The sequence below is a fragment of the Colobus angolensis genome, unplaced genomic scaffold (assembly GCF_000951035.1).
Source record: "Colobus angolensis palliatus isolate OR3802 unplaced genomic scaffold, Cang.pa_1.0 Scaffold80, whole genome shotgun sequence".
Lineage (NCBI taxonomy): Eukaryota > Metazoa > Chordata > Mammalia > Primates > Cercopithecidae > Colobus > Colobus angolensis.
In genome coordinates, this window is record NW_012121821.1 from 8,531,014 (window position 1) to 8,557,638 (window position 26,625).

Sequence of the window (26,625 nt, forward strand, 5' to 3'; positions counted from 1 at the left end):
AGAGTTACTAAGAGGAAACCTCAGGGGCAAGGGAGAATTCTGGCTAAACTGACCTAACTGGACTCTTGTGGAAGGCAGGCCAGGATGATTCAGACATCATCTGGGGAAAGGTAGAGGATGAGGAATCTGATCAGATTCTGAGGATGATCAAATATCAAGGGTGATTCCAATCAGATATTGAGGGCGATCAGATGTCAAGGGTGAGGGATTCTGGCTAAATTAAACAATTTAGCAGGATTCTTGCTAACATTGGACAATGTAGACATGAGCACAGAAGCACCAAAGTCAAAGTGTCACTGGAAAAATGGCTCAGAGGAACCTGATTAGAGTTTGGTTAAGATGAAGATCTTTGTCAGTAACCTTGGACAAGTTACTTAACCTCTCTGTGCCCCAGTTTTGTCATCTTTAAAATGAGGCTAATGATACTATCCAATCTTGTAGAGCTGTTGTGAAAATTGACGAGATAATGCATTGCGAAGCTGCTTAGCACAGTGCTAAGTGTTCAAAAAATGCCAGCTAGCATGTTTCACATGAGTGTACTCTCAGACTTCTAGGTGGCCATATCAGAAAGCACTCATGTCCAGGAAAGGCCCCTGGAGAGTTTCTTACTTTCTCCTGTGACCTTGGGTAATCCTCTAACTTTTGGCAACTCACATTTTCCCTTCTGAAGTGCAGACTGTGCAGTTTATATTACAGAATGGTTTTAGATGGAGATAGCATGCTACTTTGCAATGTAAAGTGTTTTAACCATAAATAGTAGAGGTAAGGCCTCCCCTAAGAGATGTCGAGCTTCTCCTTGGAGATGGAGGAGGCTTCCCCTGAGTTAATAGCATAGAGAAAGGCAAGTCACAGGGAGCAGCTTGGGGAAAACAAATGAGAAAATATTGTTTGTGCCAGTGAGGGCCTGTGAAAGATGAATTCCTGAATAAACTTCTTAAGCAGATTAGGAGTGATGCTGTTCATAAATACATGCAGCCCTCCCTGAATAACTAAATAAAGCAATAAATTTGGGGTTTCAAATCTTGGCTGCTCCTCCTTATGAGTTCAAGCTGCTGAGAACTCCAGCCAGGTGTTTGCAGTTTGGCTGTAAGATGGCTTCATTAACATACAAGTATGCAAAGAAACCATTGGAAGAGTTCCAAAAGATGTTGTTTGCTCTAGTTTTGATGCGTTTTGGATATGTCTTCATGTTTATACACAGGGGTCCTATGTTGGTGTCTAACTAGCAAGGTTTAAAAGTTCTCTGTAATAAAACAAGGGGATGTACCTTAAAATGACATGCTTTAGAAACACATAATTGTTCAGCTCTCACAAAAACGTTTTTTTGGCTGTTCACTTTTTCCTCTTTCAAATCTAATTAAGGAGTCTTAGTTCTTCCAAGAAAAAAGGCACGGCTATAATAGGCAAGGTAAGGGCATTGGATTTTGCTTCTTTGCAAAGGTGTTCTAGCAAAGGCATACTCTTATTGTATTCCTATTAAATATATTTTCCACAGCACTGATAGAATCAGTTATGGCCCATTCATTTATTCATTAAGTAATATTTACTGAGCAACTACTCTGTGCCAGGACTGAGGAATTCAACTGTTAAACAGCTAGTCCTACTTTTTGGGAGCTTACAGTCTACCGAGGGATATAGATAAGTGAACAGGGACTTTATAGCTTGTGAAGGCAAAGATAGAAGAAGGAGGGCACTCACATCAGGTTCAGGGAGCAAGATGGCTGATCAAAGGGGGCTTCCTGAGGGGAGGCTTCTCTCAGCAGTCAAACTGGTAAAGTTTAATTTGCTGTTACATATGCTTACTGATAGAATAGATGTTAATACTTCAGGAAACGTTTGCATCTAATGGGTTATCTCTACATTGGAAAACTCCTTAGATTGAGATTCAGAAACTGTTGACCTATAATTAAGCCCATGCTTGCCTAATCAGAATGTAATTTCTTTGCAGAATCAGAACCCTGAGATGGGACGAGTCAGCCACACAGATAACGTTGTTCCTTATTGTCCCAGAGCAGGGAATCTTCAACTGGGTTATAGTTCTTACATTTATTTAGCATCTGACATGTGTTCATTCATGTGAGTCTCACAATGGCACTTCAAGGGAGGCAGGACTCATATTATCCCTTAACACAGTCCTGGTATTCATTCACATGATGCTGCACACACAATTGGTGCTTAACACAATTTTGGTGAGGAAAGGAATCCCCACTTTATAGGTGAATAAAGGGAAGTTCAGACAAGTTAAATGTTGTGTGTAAGACCATAATGCAGAATAATGGCAGGGGCTGAGACATGTTTTCCGAGTCCTGGTCCAGTCTAGCAAACCACTTCTCAGGAGTTCAGGGTGTTAGGGTAAGTTGTGACCAGACGAGGCAGCAGAGGCCCTTGTTCATTGTCCTGGAGAGGCAATTTATTGCTACAAAGTGGATTTCAGGGTGTTTAAATCATGCAATCCTCTAAAAAAGGGATTACAAAGCAGCATCTTCTGGTCTGGTTAATATCTAAGGAGTGTGTGTGTGTGTGTGTGTGTGTGTGTGTGTGTATGCCTGCATCTTGCTTACGGTGTAAAAAATTGCTTATATTTACACATCAGAGTATATCACATGACACCCAGATTCTTAGCTTCTCTCAAAAACAAAAACAAAAAGAAAACCAGCTTCTCTGGCAGTCAGATTGCTTTATACCAGTGACCAATTGGTCAGAGTTGAGTTGCTGTTGTCCCCTTTAATTGGGTTCATGATCCTCCACTGGGAAGTGGAACTTCATCTTCAATCACCTGTCTGTCCTGCCTCTACTGATTGATTAGGGGAAGGGAAAGAGAAGAGAGGGATTGTCATTCTAAGCTTGGGATTGTCATTCTAAGCTTGGGATTGTCATTCTGGCTACCAGCTCTCTTGGTAGCCAGAGCCAGAGAGTAAGTTGGCAAAATAACTTGTCATGAGACACCAGAAATATTTCAAGTCATCATCCTTTATTGTCTCATGAATTTTCACTATCCTTTACCAAATTAATTTTGTGTCCATCAAATAATGCAAACATAAGTAGAATGCTGTAAAGTAATATTACATAGTATTTTGTTTTGTGCTTTGAAATATGGCTTTTTAATAGAGACACAACTTATTATATTTCTAAACTAGCCTCATTGATTGTAATCTCAGCTCTCATGAACAGTGCTAATTGGAGCACCATTTCCAAATGGTGAGACTAAGAGGACTAGTCTTCCTTTTGTGCCTTATTTATAGTGTGTGTTCCTCACTGACTTTCAACAGGCCTGTGTTGTGTTTCTTAGGAGATCCAGGAGTCACAAAGGAAATGAAGGCACCTACCCCAGGGCAGGACATGGCAGAATGGCTGCAGGAAAGCTAGACAGACCCCTGTCTTTTCTGGCATACACCAAGCTCATCTATCAAGAACACGATGTAAACATCAATTCTGGGGGTCTATAATGTTCAGTCACTCTGGGGACAGAAGGAGGATAGTGTGGTATGGTAAAAAACAGCATAGTCTTTGGGGGTTAGGCACACTTGATTCCAATCCACTTCTATTGCCCTTAAATTTGCAGAAGTTACTCAAGCTACATCTCAGTTTCCCCATCTGTGAAATGGAGGATTTAGCACTGGGAAATAATATAACGTCAATAAGTAGTAGTATTTTATTTTATCCATTTTACACACAGGGAACCTAAAACTCAGAATGGTTAGATAACATCTCCAAGGTCAAGTAAATGGCAAAGCATGCCCTTGAACCTTGGTCTCTCAATCCAAAGTCAATGCTCAAACTACCACATTACATTACTTTCATAGTGTCTGCCTCTCAGGGTTGTTGTGAATATGATGTAAAGTGCTTAACACTGTGTCTGGTGGAGTGCAGGCTTCAGTAACTGGCAGTGATTATTATTAGAGAGAGGTGAGCTCAACTGAGCTTAAATGCCTTCTAGAGGTTCAATTACCAAAAGACCCTCAATGTGACAGGGACCCCAGTTCACAGGTGTATCTTTTCAGCCCCATTTACACATATAGATGCTTGGTGTCAGCTCTGAGTATGAGAGATGATGATGCTAGTGGTGATGGTTAGTGACTAGAAAAGAAACATGACTTCATTAATAAAAACTTAAAATAGAAGACTGCTCAGTGCAATGGAGTGTCAAGAATGACTCTCTCTGCCAAACATACCTTTCTCGTCAGTTTTCAGACATAAAATCATCTTCCAGGATTCTCTGTCTTGCGTGGAAAGAAATAGGGGAGAAAGTGCAAGCTCCTTAGACCTAATGTCTAGGAGGGTGTTGCTTTTAGTAATGCAGGAATGAAAATAAAATGACCCTCTAAAAGGCAGTGGTGACTACCCACAGCTCACGTGGGAGACAGTAAAAACCTCATTTTTCATAGTAGCATTCGAGAGCTGACCTTTAAAATCACCACATCTGGGGAGAATGTGTGATTTGATGCAGAACATTTTAGGGCATGCCAAAGGATGAATGGCTGAGAATGCGCTCATCAGTTTTCTTTTTCAAGGAGCTCAGAATTGCTTAGATTATAAAAGTCAGTTCCTGGGCACTGCCAGAGCTATAGAATTTGCTTAAGCAGGTCTTCTGTGCAAAGTAGATGAAGCACATATATAAATGGAATGCTGATCCATGAACCTGATATGAAAATGATATGTACCTGTGAGTGTGTGTGTGTGTGTCCGTGTCCTCACAGTGAAGTTTAGCTATTTCAAGGTAGCTAGTTATGTAAGTTCAACAAAGGGTCATTTGGGAAAAGATGGATTTGCTTTAAAAGAAGAGCCAAATTCTGTCAATTGTTTTGTTATGGAGATGTTACACTGAGGCTCATGTACTATTTCTAAGGTTCGATGAGTGAGACTGCTGAATATAAAACTAGCTTTTGATTCGTGAAACTCAAAATACCTGCAGGTCCAGAAGGAATAAAAGAAGCCTGTTTGTATTCGTAAAACCCATTTTTAAAGAGACATTGAATTTTGTAAAAAACAGAATTGGATGGATGGACATCTCACAGATTCATCTCCAAGAAAAAGTAGCATCTGTCTGATCTTGTGTTTCATCATTTGCTAAATGAAGGTCTGGGCAGTGATGCTGATAGAAATTCCTCATAGCTGCTAATTCTAAGCAGGTTGGGCTGTGAGGCACTTTGGAGCCTGGATCTATTACAAACTCCTCCATTCCCTAGCATTTTCCCTGGCTAGTCTCCAGTTGGCTACAACCTTCAAAAGCAGCAAACTGAAAAACTTTCCCCCTGACATTTTTGGATGAGAATCCAGATGTCAGAATCAATGGGTCTTCAGAGTTGCTGCTTGTAATGAAGGAGACCAGAAACCACTTAACCACAAAACTGCTGCCTATCTTCTGTAGGAGCTACCTGTCAACCAACATTCATCCATGCTTCAAAAGGCCTGTGGTGTCTTAGGGCCTGACTGTGGCAAGGAGGCTGGTTTCATCCTTCCTCACTAACTTGGGGACCACTGGCTATTGTTTAAAGGGAGTAGACAGAGAGGTCAAAGAGCAGATCTATTTCTAAACCTATAAGTGAAAACCACTTTGATGGCTACTGTAGACTTTTACCATCTGTAATACTGGAAAATTGACTGAGGTTAGTAATGACTCACTTAGAAGGCTGGCATTGGCTCTGTTGGCATGCCCTGCAGGGCAAATCTTCTTGCTTATCTATTTCCTCCCTCCCTCTTTTTCTCTCTTCCTACCTTGACTATTTGCTGAGTACCTTCTGCATGTCAGGCAGGATGATAGAGAGCAGGAATTCAACAACAACAACAACAACAACAACAACAACAAAAGTCAGACCCTGTTCCTGATTCCAGGAAGCTCAGGGTCTGGTGGAGAGGACAGGCAGGAAGACTGGCAGTTTCTTTGTGGATTCATATGGGCTACCTTGGGAATAGGAAGAGGGCCAGCTAACCAGCCAGATGGACACGAATAAGACAAAGGGGCTGGGCAATGACAAGAGCATTCCAAGCAGAGAGAACACAGTGTGCAAAGGCCCAGGCAGAATCTGCAGAGAGCAGGATCAGTCTGTGCAATTGCCACTAGTTCCCCATGGGGTGGACAATTGGGAGGAAGAGGGTTGAGCAATGAAGGTTGAGAGAAAGCGGTGGCTAGACCATGGAGGGCCTTTTCTGCCACCTAAAGAAGTTTGGATTTTTACTCTACAGCAGTGACACAATGAAAGGTTGTCACTGGGCTACCACATGGTTGTCATGACCTACCGTTGAGTCTTGAAGATGGGAGTATCTTAGATGGGTCTTGCCAGAGTTTTAAGTGTGGGCCAACTGCTTGGGTGGCACCAATGTCAAATGAATGCATGACATTCCTGTTAGTCCTTAAGTGAAAGGAAGAGATTGGGGTATATTTCTTTCTTCTTTTTTTTTATTTTAGAAAATATCATTAAAGGCTGGTATAGGAACTAGTGTTAAATAATAAGTCAGGTGGCCTTCTTTGCAGTTGAAAATGCTCCTGGATAAGCTGAGGAAGGGGCAGTAAAACTGAAATGGCCAGAGAACAGTTAAACACAATCATCCATTTATTCTTGAAAGCAACCCAATAGATATAGGAAACAATAGTTAAGAAACACACAGAAAAATTCAGACTAAAACAGCGCTGCTGAAAATTGCCTATGTCGACGTATTCTTCAATAAAAGTTGTTTTCTGCTGACGCTTTTTTTTTTCCTTCCTACGGATGTCCCTCTTATATTTGATGATCAATTTTCCACAAGGTTTGCTGTAATGCTTCCTCAGAGCTTAGGTTTTTACATTTTAATTCATTCGATGACTGTTCTTAACCTAAGACAATGTATGCTGTTTTCACAATTCAGGGTCATCTTTTTCTAGCTGACAAGATGTTTCTCAAATTCCAACTCTTCTCTTTTCTCCACTTGTTTTTTCCTCTCGTGCTTTGAGGAGAATCACTGGTAAAAGAGGCCGTCTCTGCTGGTCTCAGGGGAGCCTGTGATCTGGTACATTCTGTAATTTGACTGACCTCCACCTTCCTATGACGTGCCTTTTGGGTTCCCTGAAATCACCCCCACCCCTCCCAATACCTCAGGCCAGTGTCCTAGACCATTTACTTTTTCCAATAACTTCTCTACTTGCAATCCTTCTAAGATCCCATTTCTCCTTCAAAATTCTGCACAAGCTTCATATTCTTCACATCCTGAGACAGATAAGCAACGATGATTTCAAGATAGAATGAAATGTTTGTGGTAGAAGTAAAAACAGGAGAGATTTTTATTATTATCATTAGTCCCTCTGTATCCATATTGTGCCTTTCTTGAGCAGAGAGACCATCTCTTTAGCTACTTTTGTCATCTCAGCTAGAGCGTAGCACAGCAGAATTTAGTACATTTAATTTAAAAAATGTGGTTTCATGAAGTTGTGACCTACTGATTGCTATGGTCCAGCCCTAATGTCTTCCAGCTCTAAGTTTCGAACATTTTTTACACTCTAGCTGGGGTAGGTGGTAAAGGGGTGAGAGTGGGAGGGGACTCTGAGGGGTCTTCACCTTTTCAACAGCAGTGAAATGGTGGGTTTCATTGAGAGGCTCAAAGAGAGTATATGGTAAAATATGAGAATAGAAATCTAGGTGTAGCTGTAGTCACAAAAGGCATATGGACCAGTGGTACTTGGAATCTATATAATGACCACATCCCAAATCTGTGAATGCTTGATTAGTGGCTTCCTATTGCCAAAGGGAGACTTCAAGATGTGACACGGGTGGCTTGTGATTACAGAGCAGCTGCAGCCCCAGGATTGCACAGAACCAGGTTAGTGAGGACTAGAACTCTGGACCAGCCCTAACATCTTCCATCTTGAAGTTTCTAGCATTTTACAGTCTTCATTTACCTAGGACTAGCCCAGGGCAAAGTAATAAAGCATGCAAAAACCTGTTTTCTGCTATCTCTTGAAGCCTAGTCCCAGAATTTTTTTTTTTTTTTTTTTTTTTGAGGAGTCCCACTCCCTCACCCAGGCTGGAGTGCAGTGGAGTGACCTCGGCTCACTGCAACCTCCGCCTCCCTGTTTCAAGTGATTCTCCTGCCTCAGCCTCCCGAGTAGCTGGAATTACAGGTACCCATCCCCATGTCTAGCTAATTTTTGTATTTTCAGGAGAGATGGGGTTTCGCCATGTTGGCCAGGCTGGTTTCAAACTTCTGACCTCAGGTGATCCACCTGCCTTGGTCTCCCAAAGTGCTGGGATTATAGGCGTGAGCCACCATGCCCAGCACAGAAAAAATTTTAACTCAAGAATTCTTGCTCTGCAAAACAAAGCATTGGTATAGTCATTGATGCCTTAGTGTGATTTGGCTTTATGTGTGACTCTTAGGAGTATTTGGAGTTTAAATGATTGAAGAAACAACAAAAATTGATGTCTGGTGGGAGGTTTGAATGAATGATGTTGGGATAGATATTTCAGAGGCAGTGGGACCTCCATAGTTTAAGCAATGCGGACTCTGTTTTCACTTCTGATTTCTGATGTTGATTGTTGTCACCTTAAAACTTCTATTCCAAAGCTTCCTGTTTAGCTATCAAGCCTCATTCTTATTTCAGTACTATTGTCATTTGCAATTTAATCAAGATTAAGGAATCTTGGTTAAAGGTGGGAAAACACTTGCTGCTTGTAAACTGACATTTTGATATAGCAAAATTTCAACTCTAGTAGCTGGGGTAGGTGGTAAAGGGGTAAGTGTGAGCGGACCTTGAGGGTCCTTTACCGTTCAACAACTTTGTAAGTGTGTACATTGACATGCTAGTTGTCTCAAAAACTAGATGGAAAAATGTTAGCAAAAACACTGAAAGAAAGGCTGTGAGCCACAGAGCCCTTTTATGTGTTTTTATTTGCACTTACCAAAGCTACAGCCGCTGATGTTAGAACATCTTTGAGTGATATTCTTCTTTTCTGAGATTTATCTTTTTGTTATGACGTGGTCCCGTAATAGCACAGATGCTTGCTAGACTAGCATCCAATCAGAATCCTGGAATTCCCAGCTTTATAGACATTGAGCCTTTATTTGCTAGATCATGAAGAAGTGACAGTGGGGGGGAGGGTGCGGGGCATGAAATCTAGAAAGGGATGGGGCAGTGTCAGTGGCTGGGGTCATGGGGAGCATAAGGTGATAGCTATTTACACTCATCCTGGAAATATTTCAGTATTTCAACAACAGGAATGGCTGTGCCAGTGTGACTGGCTGACAGTGGCCCTGTATCCATAAGTGCAGTTACTGATAAGAAAAGAATGCTGGATTTGTAGTCGGGAAACTTGTGTGTGATTCCTAGCTTTGGCAACCACTAGTTTTGGAACTGGGCAAACCACTTGAACTTTGAGTCTCAGTATTCCCATCTGTAAAATGGAAATAATAAGTGCTCTATATACTTCACTATGGGCAGTAAGGTAACATATGTGAGAACACTTTATTAAATGAGGAAGTCTTCTTCTGGCTAAGTTTTCCTGTTATTTTGTTATTCCTGTATAATTGATGAATTCTGTTCCTTAGTGATAATATCAATATGGAGCATTTATTTACTCAAACACCCAATATTGTATTGCTGATCTTTTTGGGTTGGGCTGCTTTTTACACATATTTTTCTTGTTCCCCTCCCAAGTGATGGTGTCGGTTTGGAAGCTACGTAAATAAACTTTGTTAGAACTGTGTACAAGATAAGGATAACTTGGGTCTGAGGACCTGAGGGATTATCTTATAAGTGAAGTACACCAAATTTAGCGTATAACTTTTTGTTATGTTTGGCGTATCTCAAACCAATCTCAAATCCATCTTAAAAGGGTCCTTTTAAGTTCTCTTTGATAACTTCTTGCTTCCTGCCTATGTGCTAGATATATAGATAATGGAATTCTAGATGTAGAATGATGTATGTGATTATTTTAAAATATATGCTACCAATATGCAAGATCAAATTTTTAGGGAAGGCGATAGAGAAAATATATCACTCAGTCACTTCCTTGCTTACTCAGGAATTTATTTCTTAAATGACGTGTGTAAGCCAATTTCCTGGAGAAAGTGAAAGAAGTAGGCAACTCGGGCTTCCTCCTAGAAGTTTATATGTATCATTTAAATCTAGTATGTGAATATTCAAGGACCCTTAGGAAGAGGCTATGTAATTATTTCAAGGAGGGATGCAGAGAGAGTGAGAGGAGGGAGGCAAAAGGGCCCTTCAGTAGGGAAATGGGAACAGTAAATTTCTTTCCCATCAAGTGTTCCTTGACAAAGTCATACATCTCTTTAATTGTGACCTTAGCAAGAACTTCAGGTGCCTAATGCCAAACATAACAAGGGTTTTGCATAGAGTGCTTCTATAAATCACCAGGTGACACCATTACATATTTTATTGGTGTGATTCTGTGTCTGCGGACTTGGTCCCTTCAAGCTTTTGCCACTGCCCATTTGGCTAGGCCGGAACTGCTGCGAGAATGGTATACTACCAGTAGTGATCTGAAGATGGCAGCATTGGGCGACCTATCTCATTTTCCTAAGCGCACTCACTGCAGCTCGGGTCCACAGCGTGTTTGGATTTCAGATAGTCACTCAGACTTTCTTCTGCTTAATGACTGTATGTATGTAAATGCCTCTGCCATTATTCTGTAAAAGAGGTCTGAGCTATCATTTCTGTTTTGTTTTTTAGTTAATGATTATATGTAATTATATCCAAATAAAATATTTATAAATAATTACATGTCATTAATGGCATGTAAAATTTGGAATTCATGAGCACCAGCTTTGATGAAAGGTACCCTTCGATTTGGGAGGTGTTGGTCTTAGTGTTATTATTTGTTTCTGTTTAAAAGACATTAGTCGCCAAGAATCTGCAATTTTCTTTTACAGTTATTCTTACAAGTCTCAGCGTATTTTTATTTTTTTTTCTTGATAATAGGTAGGATTATTCATTTGATAAATCTCTAAGGAATATATTATAGAGCCACATCTGGAGAATTCTCTGAGGAAACCAAATTATATTTTCTTAAACTTTCATGAAGCAATTCGTTATCCTCAACTTCTGAAGGGTCTTCAGGGGTCTTTGAGTGCAACTCTAAGTAGGCTTTACATTTAAAACTGTAGCAGTGTGTGGTTGTCCCCTCCTCCTGATTAGTGATCATGCCCTATGCATTCTGAGGTCTTCACCAGTATTGAAAACAGAAAGAGAAAAAGAAAGAGAAAAATTATCCTAAGCAAGTTTGTGATTCAAATTTTGCTAATAACCTAATTTCAGATGCAACTTACCATTTCTCTTTATCTGTTAGCCACACATGGAGCTGCAAATAGAAAACTGTCTCAAACCAAAAGGATTAATTCTCTAAACAGAATGGGCTGCAGAAACAGCATTTAGGGGCCTTCCTTGGTTGAGGACAGCAGGAAACCAAAGGGAAAGGTAAATAGGGAATGAGCAGATGGCAGTATGTAAGGCCAGAGTTTCTGGAAGGACTCCCAGATGAGGTCTGGGGCCAGAGAGCATTCTGAGCGATGGGAAGGAAGAGCATAGGGGCTCTTTCCTCTGAGATTGCTCTGATTCTAGAAGCACATTAACCAAAGACACACTGGGTGAGAAATTTAGCTTTGAATCTTTAGTTGAATTGGTGCAGACCTACCTTTTAATTCCTACCTTGAACTAGAATGGTTTGCTAAATCTACGTGAAGACGGTGTCTATGGCACACCAGATTTTTTCAGAGGCTCTCTTAGTGTGTTTTGGTTTAGATCACAAATGTGACCATGAATTATGTATGCATTGATTTAGCATAAAAAAATTAAACATGTGCTTAATAGACTGACCCAAATGCTCCTGTAGCTGGCTCTGAATGTGTATTTTGGATGCTTTTGAATTTGACAGCACATTTTTTCCACAAGCTCTTCTATATTCAATGTTAAGTCTCCAAGGATTTCATGTCAGGTGTTGTAAGTGCAATATAAATTAGGAAAATCAGCCAAAGGCACACTAAGAAGATACTGTGACATTCTAGATTTCCTCCATTTTAGACTTTCATTTCTCCATTATTTGGTTGTGAAGGAAAATTATGCATCTATTAATTTGTTTATCTAGAAACTTTAAAATGTGACAGATGTTGATGTCAAGCTCCTTAAAATCCTGAGCTCTAGATCTCTTAAATGTCACCGTCTAGACTGCTCCTGGGTAAATCACTTCATGTTCCTCAACTTGAATTTTCTTTTTGGTAAAATAGGGAGCTGAATGTCCAGGATACTTCCAAGCCTTTGTTCTGTATTCTATGACTGTATGATTACTTCCCTTAATTGCATCCAGAATTATGCAAATTTTTTGGAGGATATACTTGAAGACTGTATTTTAGCTTTTCAACATGTATTTACATTTTTAATCTTGGTTCTTCTCCTAAGGGCTCTGTGATATTTACTTCTCCCAACTCCCTGCCATCCTTAGCCCAAGTCATATTCCTGTTCACTCACCACTCTTGTGTGCCACTGCCTTCTAGCTGGTCTGTTTCCACTCACTGTTGCTCCCCTACAATCTATTTTCCATGCAGTACCTCCATGACCTTTTGAAAGCTAAGTTAGTACATATCTTTCACCTGCCTAGAACCCTCCAGCAACTTCCCATTGCTCTTGGAAATAAAAACCTATTCCTGCCTCAGGGTCTTTACCCTTGCTGTCCTCTCTTCTAGGAACATCATTTTCTCTATATCCTTGCACAACTGCCTTTTAAATTTCTTAATGAAAAGCTGCTTTTAAAGCTGTTTGCAGCTTAAACATTACCCCTTCACAGAAACTATCTCTGACCCTTTTTCTAAAATAGTCACATTCCCTGCTTAATATTTGACATATTATATGGTTTTGTTATATATAAAAAATGTATTCCACCTGGCATTATCTGGCTATTGATTTTTGTTTTTGTTATTGCCTGTCTCATCCCAGTAGCGTATATGCTTCATGGGATCACAGACTTTGTTGCCTTGTTCATTGCATATCCTTAGCATCTAGGGCAGAGTCTGGCATGTAATAGTTGCTCAAGAAGTATTTGTAGAGTAGGTGAATGAATGGGGGGATGGAAGTCACAGAATAGATGAACGAATGGATGGATTGATGTCACAAGCAGGAAAACTACAACCCTGGGATCAGAGTCACATAGTTAATTAGAAGCAGAACTCAGACTAGAACTTGGATCCCTTTGTGTGTTTCTTTCTTCCAGGTCGTTCTGCCACATGCCAGTTTAACTTGGAGATCGTTAATTCATTCACCATTTATTTATTAACCCAGTGCTTATTGAGCTCTTGTTATCTTTCACACACTAGTCTAGATCAGTTGTTCTCAACCAAGGATGATGTTGCTCTCCTGGGAACATTTGCCAATGTCTGCAGACATTTTTGGTTATTACAAAGAGGGTGGGGATGACACTGGCACCTAGTTAGTAGAGGCCAGAGATGCTGCTAAACATCCTAAATGTACAGGACAGACTCCCACAACAATTAGGTAGCCTAAAATGTCAACAGTGCTGACTTTGGAAAACCTGGTCCTAAATGAACAGAGATACCTGCTTTTGTGGAGTCTATAGTCTAGTGTGGGGGGATAGATGATAAGCAGCACATATCATGCATACAGAAATTGCGGTCTATGTCAAAAAGTGGTTCATAGAAAGAATGAAAAGGTGGAACAGAGTAAGGAGGAGTGCTGGTAGGTGCTGTAGGTTGTGATAGAGGGTAGGAAGGGCTGTTATTTTATCTTATGTTTGAGATGCAGTTTCGCTCTTGTTGCCCAGGCTGGAGTGCAATGGCACGAACTCAGCTCACTGCAACTTCTGCCTCTCGGGTTCAAGTGATTCTCCTGCCTCAGTCTCCTGAGGAGCTATGACTGTATGATTACTTCCCTTAATTGCATCCAGAATTATGCAAAAATTTTGGAGGATATGCTTGAAGGCTTTTTACAGGCACACCACCATGCCCAGCTAATTTTTGTATTTTTAGTAGAGACGGGGTTTCACCATATTGGCCAGGCTTGTCTTGAACTCCTGACCTCAGGTGATCTGATTGCTTCGGCCTCCCAAAGTGCTGGGATTATACGAGTGAGCCACCATGCCCGGCCTAGGGCTGTAATTTTAGCCTCTTTGGAAGGTAAATCAGGAAAAAAAAATTTACTTCTGGAGGTTAAGCTCCATGACCTGGAAATGATCAGTCCTTTGGGTCCAGCCCAGTGCTGCAGAGCTTTGGATAATTCAACTTCAGAGATCACCCTCACATCAAAAAAATATATAACCTTCCTGAACCAAGGGACATCTTAGCCTCCAAATAAAAATAGAGAAAACTGCCATGTGCTGGAAATAATTATTATTTTCTGCCCCTTTTCAGGAGTGTTTAAATTCTCTTTCTTAACACCTTCAGGGCTCTATCATCACTAATGCAGGACAGTGTTAATTTGATGGAATTTTTATTGCTTGTTGTCAGCATCTCACTTTTCTTTCAGAACAAAAATAGTGTGAGTTCAGCCTCTCTCAATAGCACTGCGAGATTTTTTTTTTCTCATTGTGCAGAGATTCCTCTGTCTGTTTAGGTTGATTTCCTAAACCCAACAGAAACAATTTAAGATATTAATGTCCTGAGGAAGTTGTAGTAGTTGATGCTGATAAAACTTGGGCTAAGAAAGTGTGTGTGTGTGTGTGTGTGTATAACAACCGCCCCACTGCTTTCCAATTTATATTAGATCAACTTACAGTGTTTTTTTGACTTCATGATGGTGTGACAGTGACATGCATTCAGTAGAAACCATACTTCAAATTTGGAATTTTGATGTTTTCAACACTTTATTATGAAATAGGCTTTGTGTTGGATGATTTTGCTCAACTGTAGACTAATGTAAGTGTTCCGAGCACTGTTAAGGTAGGCTAGGCTAAGCTAGTCTGTTTAGCAGGTTAGATGTATTAAATGCATTTTCAACTTAGGATATTATTTTCAACTTACTGGGTTTATTGAAATATAAACCTATTGTAAGTCGAGGAGCATGTACCTACACAAATACATATATAAAGCTACACATGCATATACACATGCAAACATAGATATACATTTAAGATTTTACTAAAAAATTATACTAAAATTGTGGTTTTGGTAATTTGGTGTCATATAGAGGTACTTGCTTTCTTGGTTGCTCTCTTGTTTCTTTACCAAGCACTGGCACCAACAAATGTTTGTTGAATTGATAAACAAACTGCCAAAAGCAGTTAGCGATTACTGGATTCCAACTTATTTTTCCACATTTGCATAAACTGATTTATGTCACTGAAACACAATTTGGTAAATATATAGCATATTGTTATGGAGATATCATTGTGATATATTTATTCATTTCTGTATCTGTGTTTTCTGTTTTTAAAATGATTACAGGGGATATAATTTGACTCATAGGGCTTCTGAATTCAGGGAGCATAAGACTCTTAGTAGTTAATACTTTTTTCATATACATTCAACCTAGGGAGAGAATATTAAGCAAGAGAATAGATTTCAATAAATGTTCTCGATTTAAATGTATTTAAATTGATAATATTGAAGAAATTATGCACAGCACAGCATTTAGTTTTAGGTGCCATTTTATCCTATCAAATAACTCATTGACCAGTTCACTGGATATGTGTTCATTTTTTTTCAGTGCTATTTCTTCACAATCGAGTTTGGTCTTTGCAAGCAAGAAGGGCAACTGCGGGCATATGGAGCAGGACTCCTTTCCTCCATTGGAGAATTAAAGGTATGAAGCTGTGACTGAAAATACCCTTCCCATGCAAACTGGTTCAAGGTCAGAGAAAATATTGATTTGTTTGTCTGAGCATTCCTACTCACAGATACTCCATAAATATTTAACACAGAGGATTTGGCACCTCGGATGTGGGTGCCGACCTCACTTTTTGCACTTCTGAAAATGGGTCATGCCTTTTTGGGTTTGTGGTGTGACTCAAATGGATGAGCAGCCATGTATACAAATCAACAGCCAAGACAAATGTATGCCCAAATCTTGGGTAACAAATGGCTGGCCTAAATTTAGTGCTGAAAAGTGGGCTGTGAGCTAGCAGTGATCCTACCGATTGAAGTTCACTCGTGAGCGTGGCTTGGCTCCTCTGATTTCCAACACCTCCCTGGCTCCTTTGGACTCCCCAGCATCTACTTCCTAAAGGGGAGTTTGATGTTATTTCAGCTTCTTCAAAGTTAATGTGCATTAAAACATGTGTGGACATAAACAATTTGGAGAAATAAACCAAATAAGTATATTATCACAGAGGTATCTATTATGTGTAATGATGCCTAAAGAATGTGATTTTTTTTGGTTTTAAAATACAATAAAATGGTCATTTTTTTCAGAAATGTTGAGACCTGGAATATTCTGATAATTTAAATATTCTTGCCATTTAAGAATTGCCATTTATACCATGGGGGGATAGCAAGTTTTGGTGAATTTTAAATGTAGTGTGATATACAGTCTAGAATGGTACTGAAAATAATTGAATCTTTCTTTGACTATTCAGACTAAGGTCAGGATTGTGGATCATTCTTGAGTTTTTATTTTGAGCATTGATTATCCTTATGTAATATAAATGGGAAGTATATAGTTATTGATACTTTTTGGCCATTTGCATTATTGAGAGATGCAAAGTAATTATAGTTTTATTGAGTCTGGTTATTTGATGACTTCCTTCATTCCTCAAACATTTGGTTGAACACCTAGTGCCATGTACTATGGCAGTCACTGGGGATAAAAAGACAAGTAATAATGATGAAGAATAAGAAGAAAGGCCAGGTGCATTGGCTCATGCTTGTAATCTCAGCACTTTGGGAGGCTGAGGTGGGCAGATCACCTGAGGTCAGGAGTTCAAGGTCACCCTGGCCAACACGGTGAAACTACACCTCTACAAAAATGCAACAATTAGCCAGGCATGATGGCGGGTACCTGTAATCCCAGCTACTCAGGAGGCTGAGGCAAGAGAATCACTTGAACCCAGGAGGCGGAGGTTGCAGTGAGCCAAGATCATGCCACTGCACTCCAGCCTGGGAACAGAGGAGACTGTCTCAAAAAAAAAAAAAAAGAAAAAAAAAAGAAAATAATGATAACAGCCAGAACAAGCATTTAAATAGACAATATTTCTGGTGCTTTAGACATATTAACCCATGTAATGCTCATAAGAACCCAATGAGATAAGGGATATTTTTATCACAGATGAGAAAACTGAGGCATAAAGACATTAGGGAACTTGCCTAAGATCACACAGTTAATAAGTGTTGAGCTGGGCTCAAATCCCAGCCGTCTAGGCTCTAGGATCTGAGCTCCTAACCACTAGGCTGCACTCCCTGGGATCCCTGCCATCGGAGAGTTTACAGTACACTTTAGTGCAAGAGATAAGCAACCAACCACATGATACAAAAAGTGTGACAATGCAAGAAATGTGCCTGGCTCATATTAGGCCATTCCTGAGAAGCCTTCCTGTCAAGGGCCCTGCTGTCCATGGTGATTCTTGAGGGATGGAAAGGGTAAACAAGGAAAGGATGGGGTATACAGATCTGTCCGTGGAGGGCCACGTGTGGACCCTCAAGATTCTAGTTGAAATCTGGTCCATTGAAAGAACTGTCTGGGGTTCACTGGAATACAGGATAGTAATATTCAACCTAACAAAAACTTGATGACCTGATGTAATGTGGTAATTTTTTTAAAAACTAAATTCTCAACAAAGAATCTATTTGGTGTTAATCTTAGTGCAGTGGGCAAAGCCCACAGCAACTGCGTGATGTCATATCCCCATAAGATCATACACTCTATAGAGTGTTTCTTGATTTCCCTGAATAATAGAGTCAGAAAATGATGTAGCTCTTGAGCTGTGTCTATTTACATCCTCCTCAGAAGGTTTATAAGTTGCACCAGAAACAAAGGAAACAGATCTCTCTCATGGCCCTGACTTTCCACAGGGCCTTCTGGTCTGGTTAATGAGGCATGTGTGGGCAGCATTAGGATGAATCTGTTGTTTTTGTTCCTACCAGTGTGGACAGAATCATCTGGAAATGGAAATCAGCCAGAAATACGTACCAAGAAGGGCATTGTTCACAGAGTACTTCTTGCTCTGGTCCATTACTTCCAATCATTAGCGTTCTTCCATTCTCAAATTTCAATACCTCAACATCCCTATGACTGCTATGATTGGACCATTTTTACAGTTCAGAAATACTTTCTATGTGGAATATCTTCTGATTTTTCACAGAGAATATGTAACACAAGATGCTTTCCCTAGCACCTCTTCCCCCACATTCTCCTTGCCCTGCTTGTGAAGGTACCCAGAGCCTTCTCAAAGCACTTCTGAGAACTTTTAACCTTTATTTGAATGAAAAAATGATAGTCCTGGACCTATGTAGGGATAACTTTATTAATAACATTATCATTATTCCTGTGTAAACAAGCTTACAGTTTTGAGTGCAGTTACCTTTTGCAGTAAAATATTTTATGCTGCTCCAACTGCAGCCCAAATGTAAGTCCCAGCTACTGGAGAGTTTTGGTGTCATCTTTATAACTTTTTAGATGGAGTTGCTGGAGGTTTTGGTGTCATCTTTATAACTTTTACATAAGTATCCACAATCACCTTCTCTTCTTAAACAGAACACATTCTACACTTTGTGCTATAAGGGGCTAAATTTTCCCGAGGCATGGATGTTGCTCTTTAGAGCTGGCCAAGTGGTATATCCAAGTACTTCCAAGTGGTATATCTATAGTTCAGATAACTTTCATTTTTTCCTCTTTTTTTTGACAATAGAAACTTATTCTTTTTGAAGATGGAAACAAAATAAATATGGAAAAGCTTGTAAAAGTTAGCATAAATCTTATAACCATAAACACCACCTTTTCCCCCATAGCAATGGCTGCCCCTCTTTTATTCTAATGATCTGTTCTGTGGTGCACTTACAGGAATACCAAAAAGTGCATTTGGGTGGGGCTTTTCCATACCTTTCATCACTGTGGAGAACAATTAACAATGAGCTGAGTCACCTGGAACACTGACTTTAAAGAAAAGTTTGAAAGTAGGATAATTGCTTTACCCACGGTCTAACTTGTGTCTTTCACACTTTTTCTCTTTATCCTGAGTTGATCTAACTATATGTCTATCATTTTTGATTTATTATTTGCTTGCTTATTCATTTATTTTGTTCAACAAACACAAAATTGATGGTCCAAGATTTCAAGAACTTGGAATGTAGTAGGGAAATTCTAAGAAAGTGATGATATGGATCTTTGTTGAGTCCAATTCTCTTAGAGAAGTGACAGTAAAGTTTTTTCACTTTAGGTGGTGAGGAAATGATTGCTAGTCAATGAATTGGCTGAGTCTTATATCAAAAATTTAACCCATCTCAAAAGCAAAAGGCAATTTCTACTTTTTCATGAGTGAGGGTAAGGTCTAGATATTTATATCTTTCAGGCCAGAGATTAGATTTTTTTGTTTTTTTTTTGCAAGTAGCCTTAACATCCACCCCATAGTAGTTGCTGACATATTACATATAAATACATCTATTTTGCTCTTTGGGTTTTGAAAAAGCTGATGGTTTAAACAGAGTTACTTGCGATTTTTTGGCTTTAGTTTTAGGATATCTTGCATGGCAAATTTATAGTGTTGCCTTGATATAGCTATTAATCAGCATTCTCAGAATAGCTTTATATTTAATACAAGTAATTTGTATTTATTACCACTTGCAGCAGCTCTGGGAGGTGGTCAGAATTACTGCTAGTCTATATAGAAGAGGCCCAAGGGCTTTGCAGGTTCTCTGGTGTCATCTGTTTGGTCAGTGGTGTGACTAGAGTAAGGACTCGCTGCTCCTGAGTTCTCACACATTTACCTTGTTCAGATGGCTTTCGAGTCCCTTCCTCCTGCTCTTTCTTCTCATGAAGTTGGTAGTGCTGTTGGTAATGACAGAGTAAATGCTGGGTGTTGGGAGCTGGAAACTGTGTCTTTGGTTTTTGTGGAACGATTGCTTGAAGATGGAGGTTGTTCCCTTGGCCCTGCAGCTTATTCAAATTGGTGTAGCCTAATTGCCAATTTAAAAAAGTGTAATGCATCATTGCCTAATTTGGTAATGGGGATATAGATGTCACATTGTGCTTGTTTAGCAGGATAAGCCTTTGAGGGAGACTCAAAAATATATAGACACATAATGCATTTATACATATATGTATGTATTTGTTGTTCTTTTGATGTGGGAAAAGATGATTGTGGTGTGAGTGTAGGGTGTTTGCAAATTCTTATTCAGAAACTAGGGCCCAAACTATTCACAAACCTGACTTCACACTTGAGGTATTTTTTTTTTTTTTTTCAACTTTAACCAGTCCTAATATAGATAGTGAGGATCACAGGGTTTGCATCTAGAATAGTTGAGATAATAACTGTTAATGCAAAAGCAGGTGTCTGGGAAGAAGGAAGATTTTAAACTGATGAACTCAGGGCAGGCACTATCATAGTTTAGGACCTGAAAGCCTCAGATCTGGGGCCATTTCATTCTCTATGGGTTTCAGACCCCTGAGGGAGGAGGGCTGCACAAATGGTGGAAGGTTTGGCTGAACACATTTGTACACAAAGCATCATCGCTGGACTGAATTAGTGATGATAACTAAATATACTGAGCACTTCCCATGCCAGGCACTTTGCATTCATTACCTCTTTTAATTTTGACCACAACCCCAGGTTATAGATATGATTATTAGTATTTCCATTTTCCAGATGAATACTCAAATAGGCTTACAGAGGTAAAGTAATTTGCCCAAGGACACGTAGTTAGAGATGGAGTCAGATTTACACCTCAATTCTTAACCATAAAGACCTGTATTCTTAACCATAAAGACCTGTATTTTTTAACTACCTTATAGTATTGTCTACTAATAGTTGGATTCTGGGAAATTTTTTATATTGAAAAGAAATTTTTATATTAAAAAAACTGGAATGGCAAATAAGTCTTAACTTGTGCACCGAAGTCAATTAATTGGTAGTAACCGCCACTGTGGAGAAGGGTGGGAAGTCCATCCCCAGGCCCAGTGGGAAGGGCTGCTATAGTCAATTTATTATGGCTGGTGTGGAGGGAGGTAAATGTGGTATGAGTGCTGTATACTTACAGTCTGTTAAAATTATATTTCAAGAAGAGTCTTAGAATTCATCTAGGTCAATCTTTTCAGTTTATCAAAGATAAAGCTGCCACCCAACATGGGGTAGTTTCACTCATTTGATATTATACGTCTAGCCTCTGGAGATAGCTACATTTAGAACCCAGGTCCCCTGGTTCCCAGCCCCATGCCCTTGTCTCTAGCACTATGGGTAAATCCAAAATAGTCCTTTTAGAGAGTGTTCTGAGGAGAGAAGGTGACTCTCAAGCATTTCTGTACTTTAAAAATGGCTTCAAAGTAAAAGATTGTCAACCAGATTCTGTCAGCATTATAAAGCTTCTCTCTGCAGGAAGTTGGATTAATTCTTACAAACTTCGGGATATCAGACTGCTAGCATTACAAGACGGAATCACTGCAGAGTTCCCTGGGGACATCAAGTAGTTTGGTTCAATGTTTACAGAGAATCCACTCTGGACATAGAGAAGAGGGTACAATAGCTGCTCCCCAAAATGAGGGGCTTAGACTGAGACCTGGATAGAAACTGAGAAGCAAACTCAGTTGGACTTCTCCATTGGGCAATAGAAGGTGGAATCAAAGACATGGATGCTATTTTATACCCCTTGGGATACACTGTAGTATTCAGAGATAGGAGACTTCGTGGGTTGCATGGATGTTCCTGGAACTCAGCACACAGTCAGCTCATGGTCAGGTAAATGAGGCCATTTATATGGGTGATCATCACTTCATTTGTTGGCTTCATTCACCGGCTGCTCCCCCAACTCCAGGTTCTTGTCATCTCCAGGCTAACCCATGGGTACCATTATTACCCCCGTATTCATTAACAGCCGAACAGCAGCACTGGTCCCATACTCCCTGGGTGGAAAGGTCTCCAGCAGGTAACCAGCATATCACATGCATAGCAGGCTCCTGAGGATAGTCTGCATTTTTGAGAACTTAAGACAATTAACTTCCAGTTTTTCCTTTAAATATTACATTGGCCAAGTGTGATCTATGTTGCCTAATGGTCTGTCTCAGATTACACGTGTGTGAACCCACTGTTTTTTCTTGAAATCGGAGGCAGTGTGTCCTATGCTCTGGGCCTTTTCTTGATCTACTTTAATCCTTTTTAGCTGTTAAAATGACTAAATAAGTATCTGGATATCCAGTGGAATTGTCACAAAATGATTTTTTTTCCAAAACCACGCTGATTTCAGTCTCTGTCGTTGCATACACACCTCTGGAGGCATCCTCTATATATAGTGACTGCTAAGGTTGCTAATGTCTTATAGAAGCAATGGAGACACAAACAGATGAGTTGCACTTCTTTCTTGTGCTTGTCCTTGACCCAGTGAAATGTCTTTAGCTTAGCAAGGATGTCCCAAGGGAGCCATGGCTTTAATGTTCTTACAGCTGTTCTGCTACCATTCTGGCCATGCCCCTGAATGCAGGGATGAGAGAGTAGAAAGATTGAACACATTGAGCCAGCCACTGTCCTTCTTTCCGTATGTACTGATGGATGAATGGACTATTAGAACAACATAGTACATTAATTGTAACCAGAGTGTTACAAAAGTGGATGCAAAGAAAGCTAATTTGAATTCTGAAAATCACGGCAAGCCAATAGGAAGCCAATTTTTGCAGAGAAGCAACAGCTTTCATAAAGGGACATTTTGTTTCTTGGAACTGCGAATTTGTTTCTAAAATTGTGGACAGAATTATTGGTCATGTGGAACCAAAATCCCTTGATGTTCACTGCCCTGCATTGAATCTAGCACAAATGCATTTGCAAGTGTAGTGACCTTCTGCTTATAATGAAGTTGTTCTGTGGGCCGAAAAAAAATGAGTTCACGCTGAGAGGCCCTCTGCATTCTGAGATTCATATGTGCATTTATCTGGACAATGGAACTTTGCAGGAAAGCAAATCACATGCAGGGTGCCCTTTCTCTTACATGTCAGTCTTTTGGTTCTCAATTGCATTTTCAAACTTAGGGAACCACAGACTTCTTCATGGAGGGCTATAAATCATTCCATGCATTTTGAAATTGTTGGAGGAATGCACAAAGAATATTGAACAGGAAAGGGTTTTCAGAACTTCTCCAGGGAACTTTAATTGTTAGACACTGAGGAGGTAGAAAAGCACAATGGGTAGAATCCAGAGGCTGGGATAGAGATTGTCTTCAAAATCTTCCAGACCTGGACTAAAGTTACTCAGAGCTGGACTAAAGCTCCAGTTTTCCAACTCTCAGTTCACGGCAGTTTCTGCTACTCCGTTTTTTTTCTCTCTGCCTCTCTCTCCCAACTAATTTCCCCCTTAAATTAAGAAAAAGAATCAAGAGGAGTATTTCTCAAAATATAGTTCACAACCACTTATGTCAGAGTCACCTTGGATTCCTTTAAAATGAAGATTTCTGGGTTTCATCCAGACCTGCCAAATGAAATTGAGACCCTGGATATCTGCATTTTCATAAGCTCCTCAGTGATTCTTATGCACATTGCGTTTTAGAACCATCAATCTAGGGTCTATAAATAGCCAGGCGGCACATGGCAGGAAATGACCACTAACTTTTAACATCACTGAATTTATCTTGAGAATATAGTCATTCATTGTTCCCTGCTGTTCTTAATGCCAGTCATGTAGTGAGCTGAACGGAGCTAATGATGGTTCAAAGAGTAATTACACCAGCTTTCCTGTTTTTCTAATACCTGCTCTTGGCATAACTCTAACTATTAGTATGAGCTCCTTTTCTCCTCAACTGGCAATATGTATCTGCTGTATATTGCTCTGCTGTAGTTGGTGGAAGGTAAATGAATGCTTTGTAAGTATCCTCAAATATACAGGCCCACTCCAGACTGTTGATACACAGTACCTGGCCTCAAAATATCCTGCAATGAGTCAACAAATAGTTTAGTCAGAGCCCCAATTACCTCTCCACGCAGATAATTATTACTTCTGCCATTTAAGTGAAATTTTAGTACATTGCTTATAGCAATAAATTTAGGAGCATATTTATGCTGTCCCTGCTTCTATTCATAGCATAGATTTAAAATCCCATTTCTGTGGGGGTATAACTCTGAACTGTCCTTCAGTATGAATTTGGCTGGTAATAAATTAAATAATACCATAATCTCATTTTCTCCCGCAGTACCTAGTACACTTAAAAAAAAACAAAACAAACAAACAAAATCCTAGTGTCCCATTTACCCTGCACACAGGAGAGTTCTATATTTCATGACAGACTAGTAACTGAGCAGCTCTGTAGGATTACCGAGCTATCAAATGTGTTGTAAAAATGTGATGTCATGGCACTTTGGAAGTCTCATTACAGAGTTTAATGGGTTTTGTGGTATATTTTGCAGCATGCCCTTTCTGACAAGGCATGTGTGAAAGCCTTTGACCCAAAGACAACTTGCTTACAGGAATGCCTTATCACCACCTTCCAGGAAGCCTACTTTGTTTCAGAAAGTTTTGAAGAAGCCAAAGAAAAGATGAGGTAAACTTTTTTTTTTCTCCTACCTAGAGAAAATAACTCTTTATTTTTCTGTCTCTATTCCTTCCTTTTGTCTATCTCTTGTACCAGTGAGGGTTGATCACATCTCTTCCTATTTCTGTTTATTCTGCAGGGACTTTGCAAAGTCAATTACCCGTCCCTTCTCAGTATACTTCAATCCCTATACACAGAGTATTGAAATTCTGAAAGACACCAGAAGTATTGAAAATGTGGTGCAGGACCTTCGCAGCGACTTGAACACGGTGTGTGATGCCTTAAACAAAATGAACCAATATCTGGGGATTTGATGCCTGGAACCAATGTTGTTGCCAGCATGATCTTTTTGCGGCTTAGCAGCAATTCCGTCAGTGTCATATAGCACAAATAACCTTCTGTGTCATGGCTTGGCTGATAAGCATGCAATTCTGTACATCTATACCATCTTGTAACTCACTGTGTTAATATCTAAAACACCATAAGAAACCCAATGGCAGATAACCACTCATTGTATGAAAGAATGTAATATGTTTAAATGTCTTAAAAAGATTTGACATTCCTGCTTAGTGTCCTTAACCAAACTGCATCTGCTTAAAATTTGTAAACAAATAGCCCTCTTACGAGTCTAACTTAAGCCCTTTTCTTTTTCAGATCTAAGCCTTTCCTCTGTGTTCATTAGCTAAAATGAAAAAAGCAGTGAAGCTATTTCCATTTTCAACAGTATCAGTGTTTTCACAGCGTTATTTGATATAAACCCAGAATTGTAGGAAACTCCTCATCACAATAACAAAAGATTCAATATTCTGTTTCAAAAATTGTTGAGGTAATACAGCATTGGAATGATTTTTAGGTTGAGTATTTACACAATGCAAGAAAAGACCTTTTTACAAATGGAATATGTAGGTTGCATTGACCTTGTAGAACCTGAGTTAGGAAAAGCTTCCTGAAGCATTTTGGAAGATAGTACTTCCAGAAAGGACATTAGGAAAGACTAAACAGTGGACAATCAGTCTTGGGACTATGAATTTTTTGCTGAAATAAAGTAAATTGTCGTGCTTAGGAGTTTAAACAATTTTTTTTCTGGTCAGAGGAAAATAAAATCACAGAGCTATAAAGATCATCTCTGATTTCAGAGATGTGGAAATTGAGTCACAGAGAAGTTGTGATTTGCCTGAAGCAGCACAGTTAGTTGTGCGCTAGCATTCATAGTCCATTGCACTTTCCTTTCGTTTTCCTGATAAATTCGTCCTGGTGTGTGCATGTGTGAATATGTTATTGGAGATGGGAAATAATGCCTATCCAAACTAATGTTTATCAGTAAATAGAACTTGGTTTGTGGTCAAGGGTTGCCAACAGTGTATTTGTGGTTTCCCCTCACAGCTGCACATCAGTCCAGATCTATGGAAGGTTTTCCACTTTCCCAAAGTTTGGGCAACTTTGGGTAAACAGTAGTGACGCAGCACAAATTTTTGGTGGTCTTTGCAGTAAAAGATGACATTAAGTGGTTAAGTGAACAAATAGAAAACTGCTGAGAGTGAACAAATTTCTTCGGATTCCCTCACCGAACATAACTACTGTTCTTCTGATTCTGCATTTGGTAGTAACGAACACTGGACTGGGGAAGGAGGGGGCAAGAAAAACTAGAGAAAAAAAATGACAAAATAACTTTTAGCAATTTAAAATATTTACTTGAGCAATTTCCAAAGATGTTCTTTTAGTAAGAAATTACATACAATTTTAAACTAATTCATACTCTTATATGGAGCTCACTAAGGGTCAGAAATCTTTGAACTAAATATATTCAGGAAGAACATGAGAAAGAGCTAAAAGACACATCAGGGAGAGATCAAACTAAAATGAAAAGCCAGATGTTTGAGTGTTGGTTGTCTTAACTATTGAGGATCTTTTATCTCTGAAGCATTCTCAGAACAACTGAATTTTGAGAAATAATTTGGTGGATAGAATGTGAGAGTCACAAAATATAGACGCTATTCGGGGTGAAGGGAATAGTGCCTTGAAAAATTGGTGGTGGAGAAA

General features: G+C 39.5%; 1 protein-coding gene across 1 annotated transcript in view; it reads left to right on the forward strand.

Annotated features, from left to right (window-relative positions):
- The window catches only part of TPH2 (tryptophan hydroxylase 2), a 95,800-nt gene extending 70,160 nt beyond the window's left edge, over window positions 1-25,640 (forward strand). The window contains exons 9-11 of the mRNA XM_011929346.1: window positions 15,638-15,733; window positions 24,461-24,594; window positions 24,725-25,640. Coding sequence (XP_011784736.1) covers window positions 15,638-15,733; window positions 24,461-24,594; window positions 24,725-24,899 — 405 coding nt within the window. The 3' untranslated portion in view covers window positions 24,900-25,640. The remainder of the gene's footprint in view (window positions 1-15,637; window positions 15,734-24,460; window positions 24,595-24,724) is intronic.
- The last annotated feature ends 985 nt before the right edge of the window (window positions 25,641-26,625 follow it).